General features: G+C 37.4%; 1 protein-coding gene and 1 long non-coding RNA gene across 5 annotated transcripts in view; one reads left to right on the forward strand and one right to left on the reverse strand.

Moving 5' to 3' along the window:
* The window catches only part of SDK1 (sidekick cell adhesion molecule 1), a 380,086-nt gene that overhangs the window by 155,946 nt on the left and 203,499 nt on the right, over window positions 1-20,641 (forward strand). For all 4 annotated transcript variants that reach the window (XM_071760473.1, XM_071760474.1, XM_071760472.1 and 1 more), the window contains one exon: window positions 17,524-17,657. In XM_071760473.1, the coding sequence (XP_071616574.1) occupies window positions 17,524-17,657 (134 nt within the window). The remainder of the gene's footprint in view (window positions 1-17,523; window positions 17,658-20,641) is intronic.
* LOC139803882 (uncharacterized) overlaps window positions 1-20,641 on the reverse strand; it is a 395,404-nt gene that overhangs the window by 143,114 nt on the left and 231,649 nt on the right. The gene's annotated exons all lie outside the window — the stretch shown is intronic.

Below are 20,641 nucleotides of genomic sequence, written 5' to 3' on the forward strand. Positions count from 1 at the left end.
GGATATGTGCTCATAAATGCACAAATACATAGTACAGTTCTTGTACTTGTTAAGGTAATGCTTAAAGCTGTTAAACTTTTATAAATTATACACACACAGCATCAGATAATGCAAATTTAATGAATGGACACACATTACTAATATGAAAAATACTCCATAATTACCTCCACTCCTGTAAATATCAAGTGATAGAAGGCCATGTTTTACACTAACCTAAAATACTACAAATACTACTCTTTAAAAAAAAATGTTAAATCATTCATTGTGTTGCAAAAACTTCTTACCAAACAAAATTACACTTTTGTAACCCCAGGTCAAAGAGCTGATCAGGAAATGGAAAGACTTTGCAAATAAGATTGCTTTTCAATCCCAAGCTCAGCATCCTTTTCTTAACACAGAGGAATTCCCATTTCTGGCTCTAGTGCACTTGAAACTTTAATGGATGTAATCTGAAGAAATTCTACAAATGAGATGGCTCCTGTAAATGAGCTCCTTTATATGTGTTTAGTTGCTTTATTTACTTCTGTAATTCTACTGAATAATTATCTGTGGGAGGAATTTGTTTTACTATAAAGTATGGAGCTTACCCAGGTGTTCTGGGAGGCTGTGCTGTCCCTGTGCTGCTTCTCTTTGCTACAGTGTTTATCTAGTTTTAATAGTTTTTCTGAGGACATCAACTGGCTTTTTTTTTTTTCTTTTAGAGTTTGAGAGAAAAAAAATGTAGTCAAGAGACCCAGAAAACTCCAGAAAACAGTTACAAAGCCACAAAAGCCATGGGGGCATGAGGAAGGAGTATCAAACATGATTTAGCTTCAGTTTAAAAAAGTAAGGCATGCATTGAGAGGATTAATTTAGTTTATATTAATTTTCTTTTTAATTCAATATCTTTCCAAGACCACAAACAGTATCCTGAGGATCAGAAGAGCTCTCCAGTTAACCTGAATGATAGAACATTCAGTGTTTCTGAGATAATAAATTGGAAATAAGTAATAATAAAAAAAAACCAAAATATGAGGGTATCATGGTGCTTTTGAAAACAAGCAATATGTCATTTTTATTACATATATAACCATTCCTCTTACTTGATGTCATGCCTTAAATATTTCTTAATCAATTGGCCAGGTGAATTTTATCTAGGTTATATAGAGAACCTACTGAAAAATTTGGAATTGTTAGCATTTATCCTAGGGAATGAATGCAGAATATGAGCTTAGGGAGCAAAACACCAGGAAATGTCATTCCTATTCTTAGGAAGGGGAAAAAGAAGTCTGGAAATTAAATGTCAGTCAGCTTATTTCTCATTCCTGGAAATATACTGTAATAAGCAGCCAAAGAAACAAATTCTCATCTCCTAAACAAAAAAGAAAGGTCATTTAACAACCAATATAAATGTGTCAGAAATGGATTGTGTTGAACTCTTCTGTGGTTTGATAGCAGGCTCTGTAGATACCAGCAGAGCAGCAGATGTCATGCATCTTAATTTTGGCAAGGCTTTTGATACAGCCTCAGAAGTTGTAAGAAAGTCTGGTCTGCCAAAAGTTACTAGGAAAGGGATGGAGAGTTGGGAAATTGAGAACAGTTATCAGCAGTTCATTACTAAAAGGTAATAATTGGTAAGATCTGCAAGATTCCCATCCTGCTACAGTGAGCCAGCCAGCAGCTTTAAAAGCTGTTTCTACTGTTTTGAGTTTGCAGTGATTAAAAATATTTGAAGAAATACCAGATTTTGAGCAAAACCAGTAACATTCTTACAAGAGCATAAAGTATTGACAAAAAAAAAAAAAAAAAAAATTTAAATCATCTGTTCTAAAATGTCAGCCTTTTCTAGTATAAAAACCAGATACATCAAATTGTACTTCTCTCCAGTCAGATAAGGATGCAATGCAGAGAGAGTAATAAATCCATTACCAATATTTACTGCACTAAAACCTCAATGCACACTAGGAAAATCTAATAATTTTCCACCTATATTTTTATACCACACTGAAAGCTGCATGTCTTGCCCCTGTTATACTGCATTGCATACTAAAATCTGTCTTCTTTATATTGTTGTTAGATGTACAGTTTATAGAAAGTAGTTTAGTAGAAACTGCTATGTTGACACTTAGTGAATCATGTTTCTTGGTATTGTTGTGGGAATTTATCTTTTACTTGTTATTACTGAAGAATGTTTGCAGGTTCTGAAGTTTTTGAGACTTCTAAGAGACCTCCTGCAAGTGTAATTGGAGGTAGATATTTATTAGTAATTCTTACACATGATAATGCAGAACATAGCTGCAGTTCACCAGCTAAAGGTTACATTTTGTTTTCATAAGGTCAAGATGGTGGATTATTGTTTCAAAAAATACTGAAAATCGATGTGCAGTGGTTATATATATCATATAATTGGGTTATATGCCCAGTTTCCAAAGCTTCAAGATTTAAATTTGCAGAAGACTCACAATATGTCTACCTATTTCAACTACAAATCCTTAGGACACAAATTATGTGCAATTTCTTCTTAATACATGAAAAATACCTGTATTTTAAGTACATTAAGGGCTTTGAGTAAGCATATAATCATTAAATATTCACAATGTAGAGCATTTATTGTGCACAACATTGAAAATGCCTAAGAATAATGCCATAATTATAGCTCCTGTAATAACTGTGTTTTATGTGGTTTCCTTGCTCTTTTCATCCCACAGTTTTTATAAGCTTTTCAGCAGATGCCTTGGTTTTACCCATTGCAGCTTATAGGCAGATCACTGCTGTGTTGATTCTGCAGTCATTGTCAGCTATTCAGCAATCTCATTTTTCTTTTACTGTTTTGGCAGAGATGGATTCCAAAGTTTTTAACCTTTCACTTTCCTGCTAGTTATTTGGCTGTTGGAAGCAAATCTTAAAGCTTAAATAAGAGAGCAGGCATATCCTCAACAGTAACACATGTTTCTTCTCCTTAGAGTTTTTAAAACAACTATTTAAAGAGTAAAATGCAATCAGTGTGAGGACACAAATAAAAACACTGGAGTTAAATATAATTTTGGTGGTGTCTTTTAAAATTAACAGTAGCTCAGATCCTGTAACTCAAACAGAAATTTGTATTGTAGGTGTAAGAGATATAGAATACCTAGATATATTCTATAGCTATCTTTATATGTCTACACATTAAATATAAAATATATAGAGAGGTTTAATGTAGGAGCTATGGAATACCTATGTATATTCTGTAGGTATCTTTATATGTCTACAGATTAGGTACAAAATATATAGAGAGATATATTCAATAAATGTAGACCATATAGCATGGAATCAGAAGTTTATGTGGACCCATATCCAGACATCAAAAAGAGTAGCATAAGCCTGGATTTCAGTTCTGGATCTCTCTGCTCAGGGTTAGTGGGAGCAGTGGAATTTGTCATTAAAAGATAGATTGTTACCCACAAAACTCCATGCTGGGCAAAGTAGGACAGCTGCTGAGAAATAAGTCAGATCTGGCTCAACGTGGATGTCTTGACAAAGGTTCTTCCTAAAAGACTTAAGCTTATGTGGTATTATTTGTTCTGTTCCTGCATGTCTGCCTGTGGTTTGTTCCTGCAAAATCTTTTTGAATCTGATGGACAAAACTGGCCTCACTGAGCAGAGGGTACAAATAGAAGTTTCTACAATCTTTTTGGGGAATGAGATGGCAGGTTAGAGGGAAAAGCCCCCAAAGGGGTACCCCACTTCTGGAAAGTTCCTGCCAGCTGGGCTCAGCTGTGCTGAGTTTAGCCAATAATTCCCTTAATTCCAAATGAGCTGCAGGTGTTGCCACTTGCTCAGCCAGACAGTCAGGGAGGTGGAGGAAACAAGAGCTCGGGCTGGCTGCTGGAAAACAGGAGAGCTGCTTGGAGAGAGGATCAAAAGCAGAACGATTTCCAGGGAATTTTATGGCTGGAGGTAACAACAGAGGAGAGGTTTTACCACCAGATGCTAAAAAAGGTAGGGGTTTATTTTTGTGATGGGTGGAAGACAGAGGGAGATGAGATGTGACTTGTGAGAGGAAGGGTCTTCTTAGTGCAGCTACTCAAAGGGGTATGTTTGAAAAATGCTGTGTTTGTCTTCCTAGAGCCCAGTGCTGCTCTGCAGTCCAGGCTGCATTTGTACTTGTGCAGGATAGTGCAAGAGAGCAGCAGAAGTCAGTGGTGATTGGTGCTCTTTGCACCCTTTTAGCCTCTCAGGTAATTCTGGTTGAACAACAAACAAAAATATTTGTCCATTTTTTGTTACTACAAGTGTTTGAATGTGGAAATGTTAGGTCTGTAGAATTGCAATTGTGTTTCAGCAAATGTTTTACATAGTTTTTTTCTTAAAATACGTTCTGGGTTGAAAGCATTCCCAAGGACCCATTTTAAATCTCCATTAAGTGGATGAAGTATGGTTTAAAGCAATAAAGCATTGAAAGCCAGAGCTCTGGGGTTTGCTCATCCATCTTCACAGCTCATCTTAACATTTCCTTTACATATTGCTGCAGGCTCCTGTAAGTGGGTTCACTGGCACTTTGTCTCAAGGTTGGGACATCTGACACAGACCGAGCAGTGGGGGCTGCACGTTTCCAGAGTCACCTCTGTCTCATAGTCCAGAAGTCTGTGTAGCAGAAACTGAGGATGGTGTTGATGCAAAGGGTTAAAACTTGCTAACATTGGAACAAGGAAATGACCAAGGAGGATGTTGCCAGGCAGGATACCTCTGATTTATTACAAGGGCAAATGGGAGGTGATGCTGATAAGCTTAGAGAAAAGCCAGACTGAGTGGTTCTGGTTCATTGCATCAGCATTTCTCTCCTAAGTGCAAAAATTCAGGCTCAGGGTTAAAAGTATACCATGAAGAAGACTTCCAGCCTTCCTCCCAATGACCCACGACCAGTAGGAGACATTGCTGATGCAGAGATGGGTGGAATCTTATGTTAATAACTTCTGAGAGAGGGTTTGAATAACCCTGCTTCTTGTATGGAAATGTAATGAATATGTATGATGAGTAAGGATAAAAGTGTAACCAAGTGGTGCTCATGTTTGGGAGAGCAATCCCCCCTGTACCCAGCACTGTGGTGAACTATGCCCTGCTTAATAGTCTCAGTCTCTGTGGCTACTGAGTTATTCTGACTTTCTCAGCTTCAGGGTGATAATTATGAGGAGCAATGCTAATAAACCTCCAGCTGCTTCAGATGGAGAAAATAGTTTTGTTCTTAGGAAGATGTTTTATATTAATGTTATTGCCATAGAGATGAAAAAAAAAACCCAAAGCAACATAAAACCCAAAAAGCCAACAAAAAAGACCCACAACAACCTTTTGCTACATTCTTGAGGCATCAGAGATTCTGCTTCTGATTGATAATGGGAATGGGAGAAAAAAACTCCATCACTGAAGTGTTTGATTTTGGGGAGAGTTTTTCACTTCTGTTTCCTGTGCTTTTAGAGTGAGGAGTTTCTTTAGCAGTCTTTCACCTGCTTTAGGAGGGAAACAGGTGTGATGGTGTTAGTGCTGCTTTTGCTCTTGTGAGGTAACTCTCATTCTCTGATATTCTTTTTGGTTGCCACTCTGTAGTGAAGAGTAAAGAAAGAGGGAGGAAAAAATGCACATTATGTTCATGACCTTTTGGGTGAAGTCATCTAAACCGAGAAGATTATCTGTTAAGCAATACCGTTAAGTCTTAAAACTTGATTCTCTGATTGTAACATTTCCTGCCATTTGTGTAAGCACTGGTAGCTCATTTGAGGCACCAGGGAATGGAATTTAAAGTATCTGCTTCAAAAATTCAAGCTGTTGAAATGAGCTGAAGGAGAAACTTCAGTTGACAAAGGGATCAATCGAGTAGCAACTCCGACACATCTCCTGAGATGCAGATCTGTGTGGTTTAGCCTGGATCTTGCCCTCTATGCTCATTGGAATACCCAGGCACTCAATTAAAGGGAGCAGGGCCAGGACTTGCTCTTCCCCAGTGGTCTCCAACTTCTCAGGGAGTTTATTAAGCTGAAGTGCAGACTTGGAGCTATTGAGGAACTGTGAGCCTGCACTCCTCTGTAATTGTTTTAGGTTTAAGAAAAGTTACAATCCCCCCGTGTCTGGCTTCTCTTTTGAGTTAAACATTGAGGGCTTGTACAATGTGCTTCAGCTACCTTGAAACAAGGCTTCTATGTCAACTTATTTCTGTCTTTTCTCATTTGTTGATAAAAATCTTTATATAGTTTGTCTTGCTAAGTACTACAAACCCCCAAGAAGCTGTCTTTGTTTTTCTGCATTAGTAAGTAAACAAAACTTGTTGCAGATGGTAATTTTCCTGATTCTTTTATGAGATTCAGGAAAGGCTGCAGTATAACCAGATAAATGTTATAGCTCTTATGTTTTAGGTAAATAATATAGGGCAGAAAATGAGAAGTCTTCATAAACATCCTGTGTGCCTCTCTTAGTATTTCTACTATTTATTGGCTCTTGTTTCAAGATTGTGTCCAGAAGCTTGTATGTTTCTGTCGTTGCCCCGGCTCTCATGTAACCCTTGGTTGGCATTCACTTGTGCCACTTTTTCATTGTAGGAGAGAAGAGGTTAATTTTTAAATTGCTTTTACTGAAGTAGCCTGCAGGGTTTATGTGAGCATTGCCTCTATTTTCCATTTTCTGAGTTCAGTAACAACTGAAGAAAGAACTTGGAAGTTTAAAATTTAGATGGTTGTCTAATTAAAGGGATTGCCTGTTGTACTTTCCTTTCTCATTAGCATTCGGTTCATTCTCTTTTCTTTCCCTATCTCTCTTTTCCCTACACATTCAGCTTGTAATAAAAGTTGGTTCTTGAATGTAAAGAAGTGTGTTAATGCACCTGAGGAAAACGTGCAGGAAGGAATTGGATTTGTTTCTATCTAACCTAGGTAAGATAGAACAGAATGTTGTTTATCTTTACAGCAATAATCAAAACATCCTCTCAACACTCATAAGGATTATTTAAGAAGAAAATTAAATAAATGTATTTATTTACTTCTTTTCAACAGAAAAACAATCTCCTGTTTTAAGTTTATACCCTGCAGCCAAGTGATAAGGGCGTTCTAATGGGTTCCTGCATCTATCTTTCCATTTTAATGTGGTGCAGGATTAGGGGATCGCTGATGCTGCCGTTGTGGAAACGTGAGCCAGCAGAGATCCTCATTACTGGGTGAAGTGGATAAAAAGAGTCAGTAACTGGAGGTGATGGAGCTGTTGTGTCTCCTGTCCATTAACTCAGTAATAGACCCCTTCTCCTGACGAGGGGAATAGCAGGGAGCAGTTTTGCTGCGTTGCAGGAGCAAATCCCTAAAACCTCTGCAGCAGAAATGTCTGCGAGTAAGGAGATAAATATGTGAAGACAGATTGCAGCAAAGACTTTGAGAGTATCAGAGGCTTTCTCCTCTGGTCTAACTATTATGGAAAGTTTCTTGCATTGCCCAGATGTTGAGCATTCTGTTCACAACCACAGGAATATCAGCTAGGCTGGTAATACACGTGCCTGTTTTCCAGAATTTGTGAGTTGTTCTGCCATGTAACTCATAGCTGAGTGTTTCTCCAGCATTGAAAAATAAAAATGCTCTGCAAAGCGTATTGTAGCCATAAAATAAAGAAACCAAATGGCATCTACAGACACTTCAGGGTTTCATTTGCCTGCTCAATAGGCTCAGTGTTTATGGATCATCCAGCAAATGCAAACAAGGCAGTGTCTCAGTTGCACACTCCCCATTGCTCTTCATTAGAGGGAATGTGGTGCTTATAGCTTCAGTATCCAAAAGGGAGGTGAAATTCTTTGCCTTCTATGCCACCTCTGGGACTATTTCTAAAGTAGAATTTGCTGTCATTCTACCAGAAGACTGGAAAGATTTACTAGATTTAATATACAAACTTATGTTTTCTGACTTGCTTAAACTTTACAACCACATGGCCTGAATATGTCTTGCTGCTCCAGTGCAAGGAAATCTGTGTCATTGATTGCAGAAGTCAAATAACAGTAAGTCATACAAAAACGCCCATGTATTGATTTTAAACTAAGTTAGAAATAAATGTAACTGATGGGTTACCTATTTTCCAGGTTTTGGCAACAAAGTTGGTAGCAGAAAAATCTATATGGTCTGTTGCTCCTTTAATCAAGAGTTATTCACCTTTTAGTTGGCCACTGAAGTGTTCTTTATGGCTATTTGGAGTCAAGCTCTGCAAGAAGGTTTCAAATACAACATGGAAACAGATCTCAAAAGGGAGCTGTACTTCTGAATGCCTAAAGACTACCTTCCAGGCCCCTTTATTTTAAAAGATGCTACTGTTCACATTGAGGTTTCATAGTTTTTAATATATGTACTCTTACTTTGCCTGGGAAAGGGGTGATTAAATGGTTAGGTTTAGATGGAATTACATTTAGCTTCTCAATCTCTCAAATAAATCCTTTCATAACTTTGCTTTCCAACTTTCAGCATTCTGTAGCTTTGCTACACAACAGCTTTATGTATGTTTCCCTCATTTATTGGAATGAGCTATTTCTCCTTTTTCTGAAAAATATTCAGCTTGTGTTATTTTTGCCTCGTAATGCATGCTACAGACCTAAATGAACAGATAAAAGGCTATTGATGGAGCAATATTTTCCAGTTGCTTACTGTGCTCTGTTTCACACCTTATTGACAGAAAATCATTTTTGGGTGGAAAATATAACAAAATGCTGCTCTGATGTTACATGATTTTCTTTTTTTCCAAAGTTTCCAGTGTTTGCCTTCATATGTGTGCTCACCATATGGCTGGATATATCCAACCTGGCTTTGATTTTATGCCACTGCATGGCCCATTTATGACAGAAATAGGGAGTCATTGCTTCCTTTTAATTTCTACTGAAGCTTTCACGTTTATTTGGGGTTTTTTAACCAGTGTTTTCTTTGGTTTGTTGTTATTAGTTCAAATGCTTTGGAATGTTTGCATTAGTGGCTTAAAAAAAATAAATTAAAAATCTGCAATTGACTGGCTTGAAAATTCTTCTACTGCCTTATTTTCAACAACCAGGATTTTAGGGAGTTTGTGGCAAGTATGTTTGTTCCTAAATGCATCTGTACTCAGTATGAGGGTGTTCTGTTGAAAGAAGTGGAGCAATTCTATGAGTTATTAGAAGATTGGTGTTTGGAAAGCAATGTTCACCTGCCCGGTGGGTCCAATTCAGGAAATGTTAAAGCAGTTGAAAATCACAAAGCAAGAAGTTGTTTTGCCTAAAGTTGTAACAAAATGCCTGGCAGTCAAACTGAAACACAGGGAGAGAAAATAAAGAGCACTAAGATTTAGCACTTACATAATCTTTTGCATTTTTGAGTGCCAGGAGTATTAACTATTTAGGCCTTGAGATAAATTTTTCAGCATAAAAAGCAAGTCTTACATATATTATCCTTTCTGTCTCTTGGCAAAACTTAGAGACTGAAAAGCTAAATATCACCCAAGGCTACGGATCACTGGCAAAGCCTGGGTGTGCTTGGCTCCTGGGCCTGTGCTCAATTTGTGCTGTGTTACAATAGTATGTGTCTTAACACTGGGTGAGTAGAAATAACTCCACAAAATCCCTATTTTGATGTAGACAGCAAACCTAAGATACTGCATAATAACATTGGAGAATGAATTTGCAGCAGTAACACAAATGCTGCTCTCAGCAATCTGCAGCAGTGTACATAGGTAGTGGGAGCTGTTCCATTGATCCAGGCTTCTAAATCTTTAATTATCTTTCATAGTAAAACCTGTCTAAATAAATTGCTTGGTTGCTCCCCTCTGCTGCTTTTTTTTGTACAGGTGGCAGCAGCAGAGGTTGAGGTTTTGGGCACTCGCTACTTTTTACTACATCAATATTCCTTGGTTAAAGATTTGCTACTATTAAAATGAGAAGCAATGCATCTAAAAGCTAATGGCCTAGAGATTGTTAGTTCTGGACTGTAACATTCTCTTTACTGCTCTTCAGTAAAAGTGTAGAAAGTTGTGGCTGCAAAATCTTCCTTGTCTTAGGAAACTCCCACATTTATTTCAAGCTTGGGTCACCTAAACGTGTTCAATGGTTTCTTGGGTGCTGCTGCCCTCACTTGTAGGGCCAGTGTGGTGTGCCTGGATATAGTGTTTGTACCATGGAAATATATTTCTGGTCCTGGGAGAAAAACAGTGGCTTTGGCTGCTGTGACGTTAAAGTCATTGCAGGGGCCTCTGGTGGTCTGTCACAATGTGTGGCTGTTTTATCTCCAATAATGCTATGCAGCTGCTTTCAGGTTTCATGATTAGAACCACATGATTTCTATCAGGGCCCTGTGTACTCAATGCCTTAATTTTAACCACACTCATGTGCATGTAGTTAGCTGCTGGAGAAGGGTTTGGGTCAACTGAGAAAGCTGACCAAATGTATTAGAGTTTTGCATTGATCTGTCTGAGATTTGAAATTTTATTTCTAATCTCTGTGAATACTTTGGTTGTTGTGATACAGATTTTTTTTTTCTTTCCTCCTTGAGCTTGTACAGCTTTCCTCCAGGTGTGCTTGTACAGCAACAGCTGTGCTAAATCTTGTTCTCAGCTGCCCCTACATGAAACTGGGATAGTTTTGAATGAGGCTTGCCTGGAATCAGGAATAAAATGGCAGGGAAGGTGCTGAGAGGAATTCAGGAACATGAATAGAGGTTGGGAACACTTAAGTAGGCACAGTTGGGGCACATCCAAATGTATCTGTTAAATACACTGTTAAGAGGTTGAAGGTTTTTTTTGTCAAATAATCGATTATCTCTTTAGTGCATTGCCCTGTAACAGGGCCTTACCACTGCTAATTTGTTTTATAGTCAGTGCAGTTCCCAGTGATGCCTTACATTTGTTTTTATTCTGTGGTGTACACCTTGGTGAAATAATAGGACCAAGATTCAATACTCAACAGGAAGCTCATTAAAACTACTGTACCACATACTGTTCTGCTGACATGTTTTATCAGAAGTAAGGATATAATTTAATAACAGATTTTTTTCCTTTCACAGTGAAGATAAGGAGGGGAAAAAAAAAATCAATCTTTAAAAAAACCACAACACCTTCAATAATCAACTGGGGAGAAACATCACAAAATGGAACAATATTCATGTCTGTATCTAGAAATTGAACTATAAAATCCCAAATGGTTACAAACATCCTTTGTGCTTGTCACCAGTGAAGTCAGTGAGCTGTGTAGATCAACAAGCAGGGATACTTTTTAACAGCAAGGTTTTGTTTAAGTAACCCATTTATATTAACAAATTTCCCCCTGTTTTTCTATCTATGCCCATAGCAACAGATAGGGATGTCACAAGTAGGGTTCAATGGGGTGATTATATGATAACCTGGTCAGAGAAGAAAATAAGTACTCTGTTTACAAGTATCTTGAATGCAGTAAGAGGAGGAGGCTGGAGAAAATTGACTTCTTTTATTCCAAGCCTTTGGTTTCAGTTGTTGACTGAGATGGGTATTTTATCTTGAAAGCCTGGATTTTTTTTTTCTAGATTGGGAACTGCTGTTGCTGGAGTAGCACGTCCAGGCACACATCAGTGTGGCTCAGAAAGATAACACCCAGGAGCTGTGATTTAATCACACTTAGGTTCTTAAATCAGCTGTACTAAGCCCTTTTGCTTAAAATGTAATAGTAAATTAAAAAAACAACAAAAAAAACCCAAACAAAAACAAGATAGTAGAGTTGTGTGATAATAATTAAGTTGCATTAAATAATAATTGAGCTGCTGAAAACCTGGGGGGAGAAAACATTTTAACATAAGAAATGCACTTCTGAGTATTATTCCTTAGTTTGCTGTAAATGTTTGCTTCTGGACTGGTAGAACTGTCTCACTGCAGACATCTCTTGTGATCAGTTATGTAGTGATTATCTTGGTTTCTTTTTGGTTTTAAGTTTGTTTTTTTTAATAGGTTTCTTTAGTCTCTAGACCACTAATAGCTTGATAGGAGCATGATTTAAAATATATATTCGGTATAATTCCTCTGAACATCCTTTCTACAAGCCTCTATCTCCAAAGACTAAAAGTATGCTTTTACAAGGGTCAGCTACTAAGATTTTTATAACAAGACTCAATATTTGATGATTTTGTGTAAATTTGAGTAACTCCTTTATAGCAGTTCTCTCTACATAGATGACAACACTTACAATTACTTTTTTGTTTTTTAAGTATTCTGCCTGTTATGATTAGATTAGTTTGGGTTTGGATGCTTGGTAGGGGGGATTGGATGGTTCTGGTGTGTGGCTTTCATTTTCTCTTGACTAGCCCATCTTTCAATCTGGTAGCCAAAACAGTGAAGGCCACATGTGTTCAGACCCAGGGTTATTTATCAGGTTTTCCAATGGTGCTGCTTTTTATGAGGTTTGCCTGTTCTGCAGTCAGTTATTCCATCACAAATACAGTGTTTTGAGTTTGTTTGCTGAACTGCAATCCTCAGTCTTGTGGAGAGGCTTCAACAAATCTTCTGCATTTGGAATTCTAATTCTGTCTTCCAGAGTCTTTGGGAATTTTCAGCGGATTTAGTAAGTGAATTCCAAAATTCATTCAAAAAACACCAGTGAAAATATGAATAATGCCAGGTCAAAGGCAGACCCAGTGGGTTTCTACCTGATACAACTTTCCAGTTAGGTAGAAGGTCACTGATGATTTACCAAGTATGGTTTTCCATCCCCTTCTGTTCCAGCCCTACACTTGTTTTACACTGTATAAGGTTTTGTATAATGTGCTTATGAACAAATGTAGGGAATAAAACGTGTCCACAGCCTAACCAAGACCCTGCAAACTGCAAAGCTAATGCTAGAGAATAGGGAAACCAAGAGTAAAACATGGAAAATCTGCCACTTGTCACATTTCCTCCTGAAACATATCAGCTAAACCTCTTAATAGCTCATCTTGCTTTATTCCAGGCTAGTTTTCATCCTCACCTGGCACCAGGACTGTCCTGGTTTTCCTTGTGTAACCTTGGGAAGTTTTCCTGGCTAGAAATCCCATCTCTTCCTAGAAGCATTAGTGGTGCCATAGATAGGAAAGCAACACAATAAACAAGCATTGATTCTAAAATCAATGCATTAATTAGTGTAGCTATACTTAATATTCAGTGACTATATATGTATAAAGTTTTTGTTAACAGATGATTGATTTCCAGTAACAATATACCTGGAATTTGAATAATATTTGGTAGAACTGCCATCCAGTCACAGCTTTTAGTGATTTGTTGCTATGGACGTGTTGCTGTGCAGCACATATGTGAATATTTTGCTCTGTGATTGAGTCCTGTAAAACACGGAGTGTTTGCTGATGTATTCTAAATAATTTTGAGTAATAATTCCCCATCAGGATTGGAAGACACATGGGTGGTGAAATGTTCACTCTGCTAAGCCAAGCATGCCCTGCTCCGAGTCAGGATTTCAGTGGAACAGCTGTGTTTTTAACTGCACTGATTTTGTCTCTTTTTTTTCAAAAGGGGAAATCCGTGGGGGAAGTCTTTTAGTAATTATATTATTCATCCGTAATCTCCCTTTTCTCTCTTCCCATCCCTGTTACTCTGTGGTGTCTGGCTTGCAGAGAGAGATCTCTGCTTCCTGTGCAACGTGGACAAAAGTTTTTAAATGGGGAACAGAGGTTTTCTAGTAAAAAATATCATGTTAAAGAGGGATTGGTATTTGTATTAGCTGGAGATAATATTAGGAAAGAGGCTTTATGAAGGCCTTTCTACTGAAATACAGCACACTGGTTCATGAGCAGATGGTGGCCTTCTAAGAGAAAGCCTAATCAGGTTACTCTATGATTTCTATTTTATGATGTTTTCATAACCTCGTGTTATCTATTTATTGTGTAATCTGGTAGACTAATAACCTAACAAATATCCAACTCTTGGGAATTATCCATTTGTAGATTTTGGGATTTTCCCTTAATAATGTTGTGGGGCTTTTTTAATGTGAAATCCACCTATTTAAGACCCTGCAGAATTCATTTGCAGCATTTTAATAAATGAGGTAGTTTTCAATGCAGGGACTGCAAAAACATTGACTTAAATGCTATATTAATGGTATCCCCTTTGGGAAATTCCCTTTATTTCTAAAGGCCTAATTCATGTTCCACTGATATTAACAGAAAAAAATTCCATACGCTTTAGGTCAAACTTTAAGATACTATTTTTTGGTTTTTAAAAGATTTGAACAATTGGGAAGTCTGTAATTAAAAACCTGAATGTATCTAAGTGCTAAACTCTGGGTACAATAAATGGAAGTAATGAAAACCTCATTAGGTGCCCATTTATACCTTCAGATACTTAGAAGAATTTGGTATATAGCATGACTTTTCTCTACCATTGCTGCCTTTTTCTATCCTATCAGGGATTAGGGAATGTGTCATAAACATGGCTTGGAGTTTCAATAGATCTGAGCTTTCAGATCAGTCTGCTCAGTGTCTCTCTGCTTTTGTGGCAAAGGTTTCACTGAAATGTTTGTTGGACATCACAGTCCTGAATCCATCATCCTAACTGCCTACCACTCACAGCCATGTACCTTGCTTTTTGTATATTGGCTGCTGTTCCCTAAAGGCTCCCACTGAACTCCAGAGAAAATTTAGAAATTCTTCTATTAAAAAGTATGATTTAAAATGCTCCTTTTCCTGTGCCTGGGGAATCCCTAAGGATCAGTCTGCTTAGTTTACTTGCCAGTTGCTCCTGTCTTGAAAATGTTAGATTGAGTTAAATTCAATATTGCTTTAAAAAAAGCAATATTTATATTTTTCATGAATTCTGTGCTGGGTATGAATTACTGATGGCTCCACTGCATCTGCTGCAGTCTTCTTCCTCAAATATGCTGGTAAACTGAGCAGCCAGGAATCAGATTTTTCTTGGAACATCAGAGTAGTGTTGCTACTATTTTAAAGTTTTATCAGATAATGAAAAAAAAACAGTAAACACAAAAACATTTTAAGCCAATTTTAGGGTGCTCTGTGCAGCTGTTGAGCAACCTCGGGAAGGGCTGGGGCATGGATCTTCAGATGGTTTAGAAACGTTGGAATTAATGAGTCCTTAAAATGTGACTAATTGATTTTCCTGATGCACAAACCTCACACTTGATCTAAATAAAACTCCCGGAGTCTGCTGCCTGTGAAGGCTCCTGTCTTGCTCTATACCTGTCCTTCGTTAATGAAATTGAAACATTCAATTTTTCAGAGAACTATTAAGCTATGAATTGCTATTTTCACTTTAGATGAACATATATTAATAGATGTTTTGGAGATATTAATTTAACTAGAATTTGGCTACATAATAGATGACCCCAATGAGTTGTTTTCAGTAGTTTCTTTGTCTTCTAAATCTTTTTTTTTTTTTTCTGTTCAAATAAGTATCAAGCTTTTTGCACTATTTTGAACACAGGATTTATAATGTTTAGCCCTCCTATACTGAGCTTTTGGGGTTCAATATAAGTTCATTCAGTCTTTAAAATTTACTTGTTTCACTCAGAAATGCTGCATTTTACTCCCAGTAAATATTTTTGTAACATAATTCAAGAAAACCTCTTAACTCTGAACAATTTTCTTAATATTTTTTCCCTTTTTTCCTGATTAGTATATAATGAATATAATTGGTTAAGTATCAAATTTTCAGCCAATTTATTACAGATAGTTGCAGCATGCACCTCTCCAGTATTCAAGAATCATCTTTAAAACTTTGGGTGCACTTGCAGAGGGTATCAAAGCAGTCTGAAATATTGGTCACTATTTTCAAAGAACCTTTATAATGCTACTTCCTTTAGAACTAAAGTAGAAATTAATGTAAATATCTTTGTCTTTTAATATTCATTTATTAGCAAGTCATTGAAATTTTATCTTTATTTGCCTTATCAAATATCATATTAATTGTCTTTTACATCCACACTCTGTAAATCTATCATGGAGTCTGATTAATTTTCTAAGTCAATTAAGCTTGAAGAGGCTCACTAAATTAAAAAGAAAGTTTTCTTTAACAGTTTTTATAATAAAAATGGTCAATAAAGGTAATGGAAACGGGATCTTTAGCTGATGCATGATCAGAGCTGAAAATATAGCCTTATATATTTTTCAAGAGAGTATTTATTGCTATCTACTGATAGCTTTATAGAAGCTCAGGGCTTTTTTTGTATCCACATTAGAAAATTGAAGTGGTGTGAATCAAACACAAAGCACTTGAACACTGCTCTGCTTTCCCTGTCATTTGCTATGACACACAGCCATATACCTGCATAATAACCAGTATACTACAGGAGGAATGTGTAATTTCCCCTATTGCTTTAAATGCTTTTTGAGAAGCAAAATAGTTGCTAATTATTACCATTAACCACTCCATGCCAAAACAGGAGGAAGGAATGCAGGAGTGCTCATTATTGATTGATTAGTATACTAATACTTTGACTTAGCACTGACTCTCTTTGAGGCACAGTGATGTATGAATTATTTCATCCAATATAATGATTTTAAATGTTGTTTCAACCTCATGCTCAAGGATATGAGTAATAGCACAGCTGACCTCAGTGGGGCTTCTCATCAAGTAATATAAGTGAAGGAAGGAGTTTCTTCAAGTCTCACATTCAGATTTCCAAGACTGTGCCTGTCCTGGTCTACATTAGTGCCAGCTCTTTGCTCAGCAGGCCCTTTCTGGGATTTCACATCTTTTATTCTTATCTGGTTTTTGAGCATCCCATGTCCTGTTAAATCCTTTTTTTTTTTTCGTTTTCTCTAGATTAAACCTTCATCTTGTACAGTAAAGAAAAGATTATTTAATACATCTGAAATGCTGCCTAGGAGGGAGTTTATAGAGATGTGTTTTGCAGCAGCCTAAGCAAGAACAGACTTGTGTTATACAATGACATTTATTGACTCCTTCAGGCCTACACAGGTGCAAACTGCAGAGCTGTGCTTCTCTGCCTGCTTTAGGTTAAAGGAAAACTCTTCCCTCCCTATCTACACACACATTATATGTATATATCAATTAGACTCTAACCTGCCAGTGCTCTAGTCTGTGATGTGATAATTAGGGATGACATAAACACAGAAAGTTTATCTTCTGAGGGTCTGCTGCCTTTGATTTTAACATTTTATTTTATTTTTCTTCACTGCATGAGGTGTTTTTATTCCCTGAGTATCAGTCCTTACTAGCTTAGCTCTCACCTGGTGAGCAGGTTTTCTCACCTGACATTGCAGCATCCTGATGTGTGCCAGGACTGGGTTCACCCCACAATGATGCAGTTTGCTGGCTATTGCTTTCTGTTGTCCCTTGCTATTTCTTGTGTAACTTCTTCTTGGCAGTTGAACTGTTCCAGTTCCATATGTTGTAGCTTTCTGCATGTTGCTGTAAACATCTTACATGATCTAAACAGAGAAAAAGCCCAGAGGCACCAAAGATCTTAAGGGGAATTTATGAATATGTTTGAAATCAGCTTGGTTTTGGTTCTTTGACATCTTGGTTAGTGTTGAACCATTTTTGCCTGGTGGATACCATCCTCCTGGTTTCAATGTGATCTTTCTCTTTCCCAAATAGAGCCATCACACTGGAGAACCAGCTGGTAATCCTGGCAACATCAGTGACGGATGCAGGAGGCTACTATGTCCAGGCAGTCAATGAAAAGAACGGGGAGAACAAGACAAGTCCCTTTATTCATCTCAGCATAGCAAGTGAGTACCCAAATTGCAGAAAACATGGTGGTGTGCTGAGGTTGCAGCCAGTGTTCTCAAAAATCTGCCCTAATTTAAAAAAAAAAAAATGTTAACAAAGGATTGGATCTTTAAAGGAGGTCAGCTCTTTCTGGATGTTTTGGAAAACATTGAACTCTTTGTGCATTAAGAGGGGGACCTAAGTATATGTTCTTGACAAATCACACTCAAAGCCTTTTGTCTGATGGTTTGTTTTGTGTGAGGCAGGTACATGACTATATCCTCACCATTTGTTGTGAAGTTGTGATCATAATTTCTTTTTAATGCAGGGGTTTATAACGTGTTGTTTTCCATTGTGTGTAAGTAAACAAGTCACTCTTCTGAGTGCAATTATATTAATGAGCCTGTTCCCAGCCTATGGCATTCTTTATACCTGGAGTTATCACAGAGTCCCAGGGAACATGCATTTCATGGTTATTACTTATTATTTTACATTGCACAAATGGCATTAACCCCACCTGTTGCAGAGGGGAGAGCCATGAACAGCTCTTACAGCAAAAATACAGCAAAGGGGAGGGAAAAGCAGTGGAGTAACAGGGTCAGAAAGATGTCTGCACACTTAATATCCTCACGTGAACATTGCAGCAGAAATATGCATCTGTAGACTACTGTGAAGCAGTAGTAAAACTGTTTTGTATGAAAAATTAGTATTCTAAGCATGTAGAATGGTTTGAGTCCTTTCTGGAGAGCACTTGGAGAAGGTGTTTTTAGTGAAGCAGCAAGGCAAGGAGTGTTGTAGGGTGCTGGGTGAATGGACAGGAGGTTTCTAGCTTTGATTGTAGAGGTGACTGAGTGAACTGTTGTTGACACCTTCTGGTTTGGTTTCTGGAAGATGCAAACCTTTCAGTCAGCATCTTGAATACAAAAGGGTTGGTTTGTTACCTTCTAAGAGGAAAATTTGGGAATCTGGGGCAGGAAACCTTTCAAATTGCTTTTGGAAATACACTTGTGATTGTTTGTCAGAAGTCCATCAAAACCCCTTACGTGGATGTGAAACGTTTAATTTCTAAGAAAATATAATTTTTCTGCTAGAATTCCTAATCAGATTTCCAGGAAAGCTGCTGTTACACAAGCAGTGGAAGCCTGATTAGTGGAATCAGGGGGAGCTGAGGGCAGGAATGGGCAGCAGAAGAGACAAACCTGTGTTTTCCTCTCACATATGTTTATAAACTAAATGAACTTTCCGGGGCTTTTATGTGCATCTTTCTGAAGTGGAAATAATATTCCAAATCCACTTGTGAATTCTGGCTGTGCTGTGGTATGTAGATTGTAAACATTATTTCTGACAGTATAAAGAGGTTTGCTAACATTTTAGTAATTTCATTTTTTAAGCAAATTTGTATTGTTTGTATTATGTAACCAATAACACACTTCCCACTTTAATTTCATATCTTAATTATTGTTAGAAATAGTCTGTGATCATGCATGCATAACAAGTGCTTTGCAAAGCAGAAGGTAATACAGGCATATGGAAAAGAAAACACTTCAAAATGAGTGCAGACTCAATAGCCTGAATGCAAAGTCTATCTGGAATGTGACAAACAGGAATGATTAAATTAGAAATGAAAATGAAAAATAAGACAAGATGGAAAACCAAAACAAGATTTTCTTGTTAAAATGAATATTAGCCAATGAGGTTTTTAAATTGTCTTGATAGCCAGGATTATTACTGCTATGTGTGTGCTAAAAAAAAAGGCACTTTCTGTAAGGCATTACAGTGTCTGTAAAGAAAATGAGGTAAATATGGTTATTCTGAACTTTGAGCTGAGAAAGAAACATGTGCCATGTTAGTCAGATGTGTCTGAATCTTTTCGGTCCAGTAAAAGAAAATAATCAGAAAAAAATATAGTCCTGAAGCAATCTGCAGAGAATGGTTGCAGAAAAAATTATCTACTCAAAGAGTAATGAAGAATTTCAGCAAGTGGTTTGAAACAGATTGTAAAAAGTATTTCCAGGTGTGGAAGATATCACATGGAATTGTCAGAGTCTGAATCCCATCAGATGTTAAGAGCAATGACACTTGTCATTTTCCATTAGGACATATACAAAATTTAAAAACCAGTTTAATCAAAATCAAATAAACCATAGTTTAAGTGGAATATCCAATCTCTGTGTGAGTAGATTATATATCAATTATTGAGTACAACCTTGCTACATGACTCGGCATGCAGATTGCCACTTTTATTGAGGGCAAAAGGAAAAAAAAAAACCTCTAGATAATTCCCAGGGCAGTCATCCACTGAGAACAGTGTTAGATATGCACAGCTTGTTACTCCTTGAAGAATGCCAATGTCAGACTTGCTCCAGCCTGTAGGAAAAGCACATTTGCAGAAGCAGTGTAACAGCTGAGAAAGCTGTAAGCTGTCCTGGTCTAGACTGAGAGTAGCAGAAAGGTGTAGCCCTGTGCTAAGTAGAGGATGGGAAGGATGGATTATAGGGTCTTATATTGCAGATTAAAAATGCAATTGTGGCTGAAAGTAAAGTAAAAATCTCCTATATTGTCCTTCAATTAATAACTGTGTTTGATACGTGTTGAATAAGAAGATTTGAAAGTGTTGATCATGTTCCAAAAACCCAGTCTAAAAGGCCACATGCAATGAATTCTCTAGCAGGGCTTCAAGTATTATGGGGAAAGGCATTTGGGGTTTTGTCATTGCCTTCCAGCTCATTGACTCCCAAGCAGCAGGAGGTCTCTGATCCACTCATTGCCCCTAAATAAAAATATAATGTTTGGAAGCTGGAAAACAGCATCAAAAGAAAGCTTCCTGGCTTCTGTGCTTGCTGTGCTTGGATTTGCTTTCCTCCACATCCTGAGGTTGGGCAGACATGGAAAATTTAGGCTTATTAATGTCTGGATTTCACAGAAACTGGCAGATCTTGAGGACATCTTGGTGTCTGCAACACATGCCCACCAGTACTCATTGCTGGGGCAGTTTATTCTTTAA

This window comes from Heliangelus exortis, chromosome 17, assembly GCF_036169615.1.
Source record: "Heliangelus exortis chromosome 17, bHelExo1.hap1, whole genome shotgun sequence".
In the NCBI taxonomy this organism is placed as follows: Eukaryota; Metazoa; Chordata; class Aves; order Apodiformes; family Trochilidae; genus Heliangelus; species Heliangelus exortis.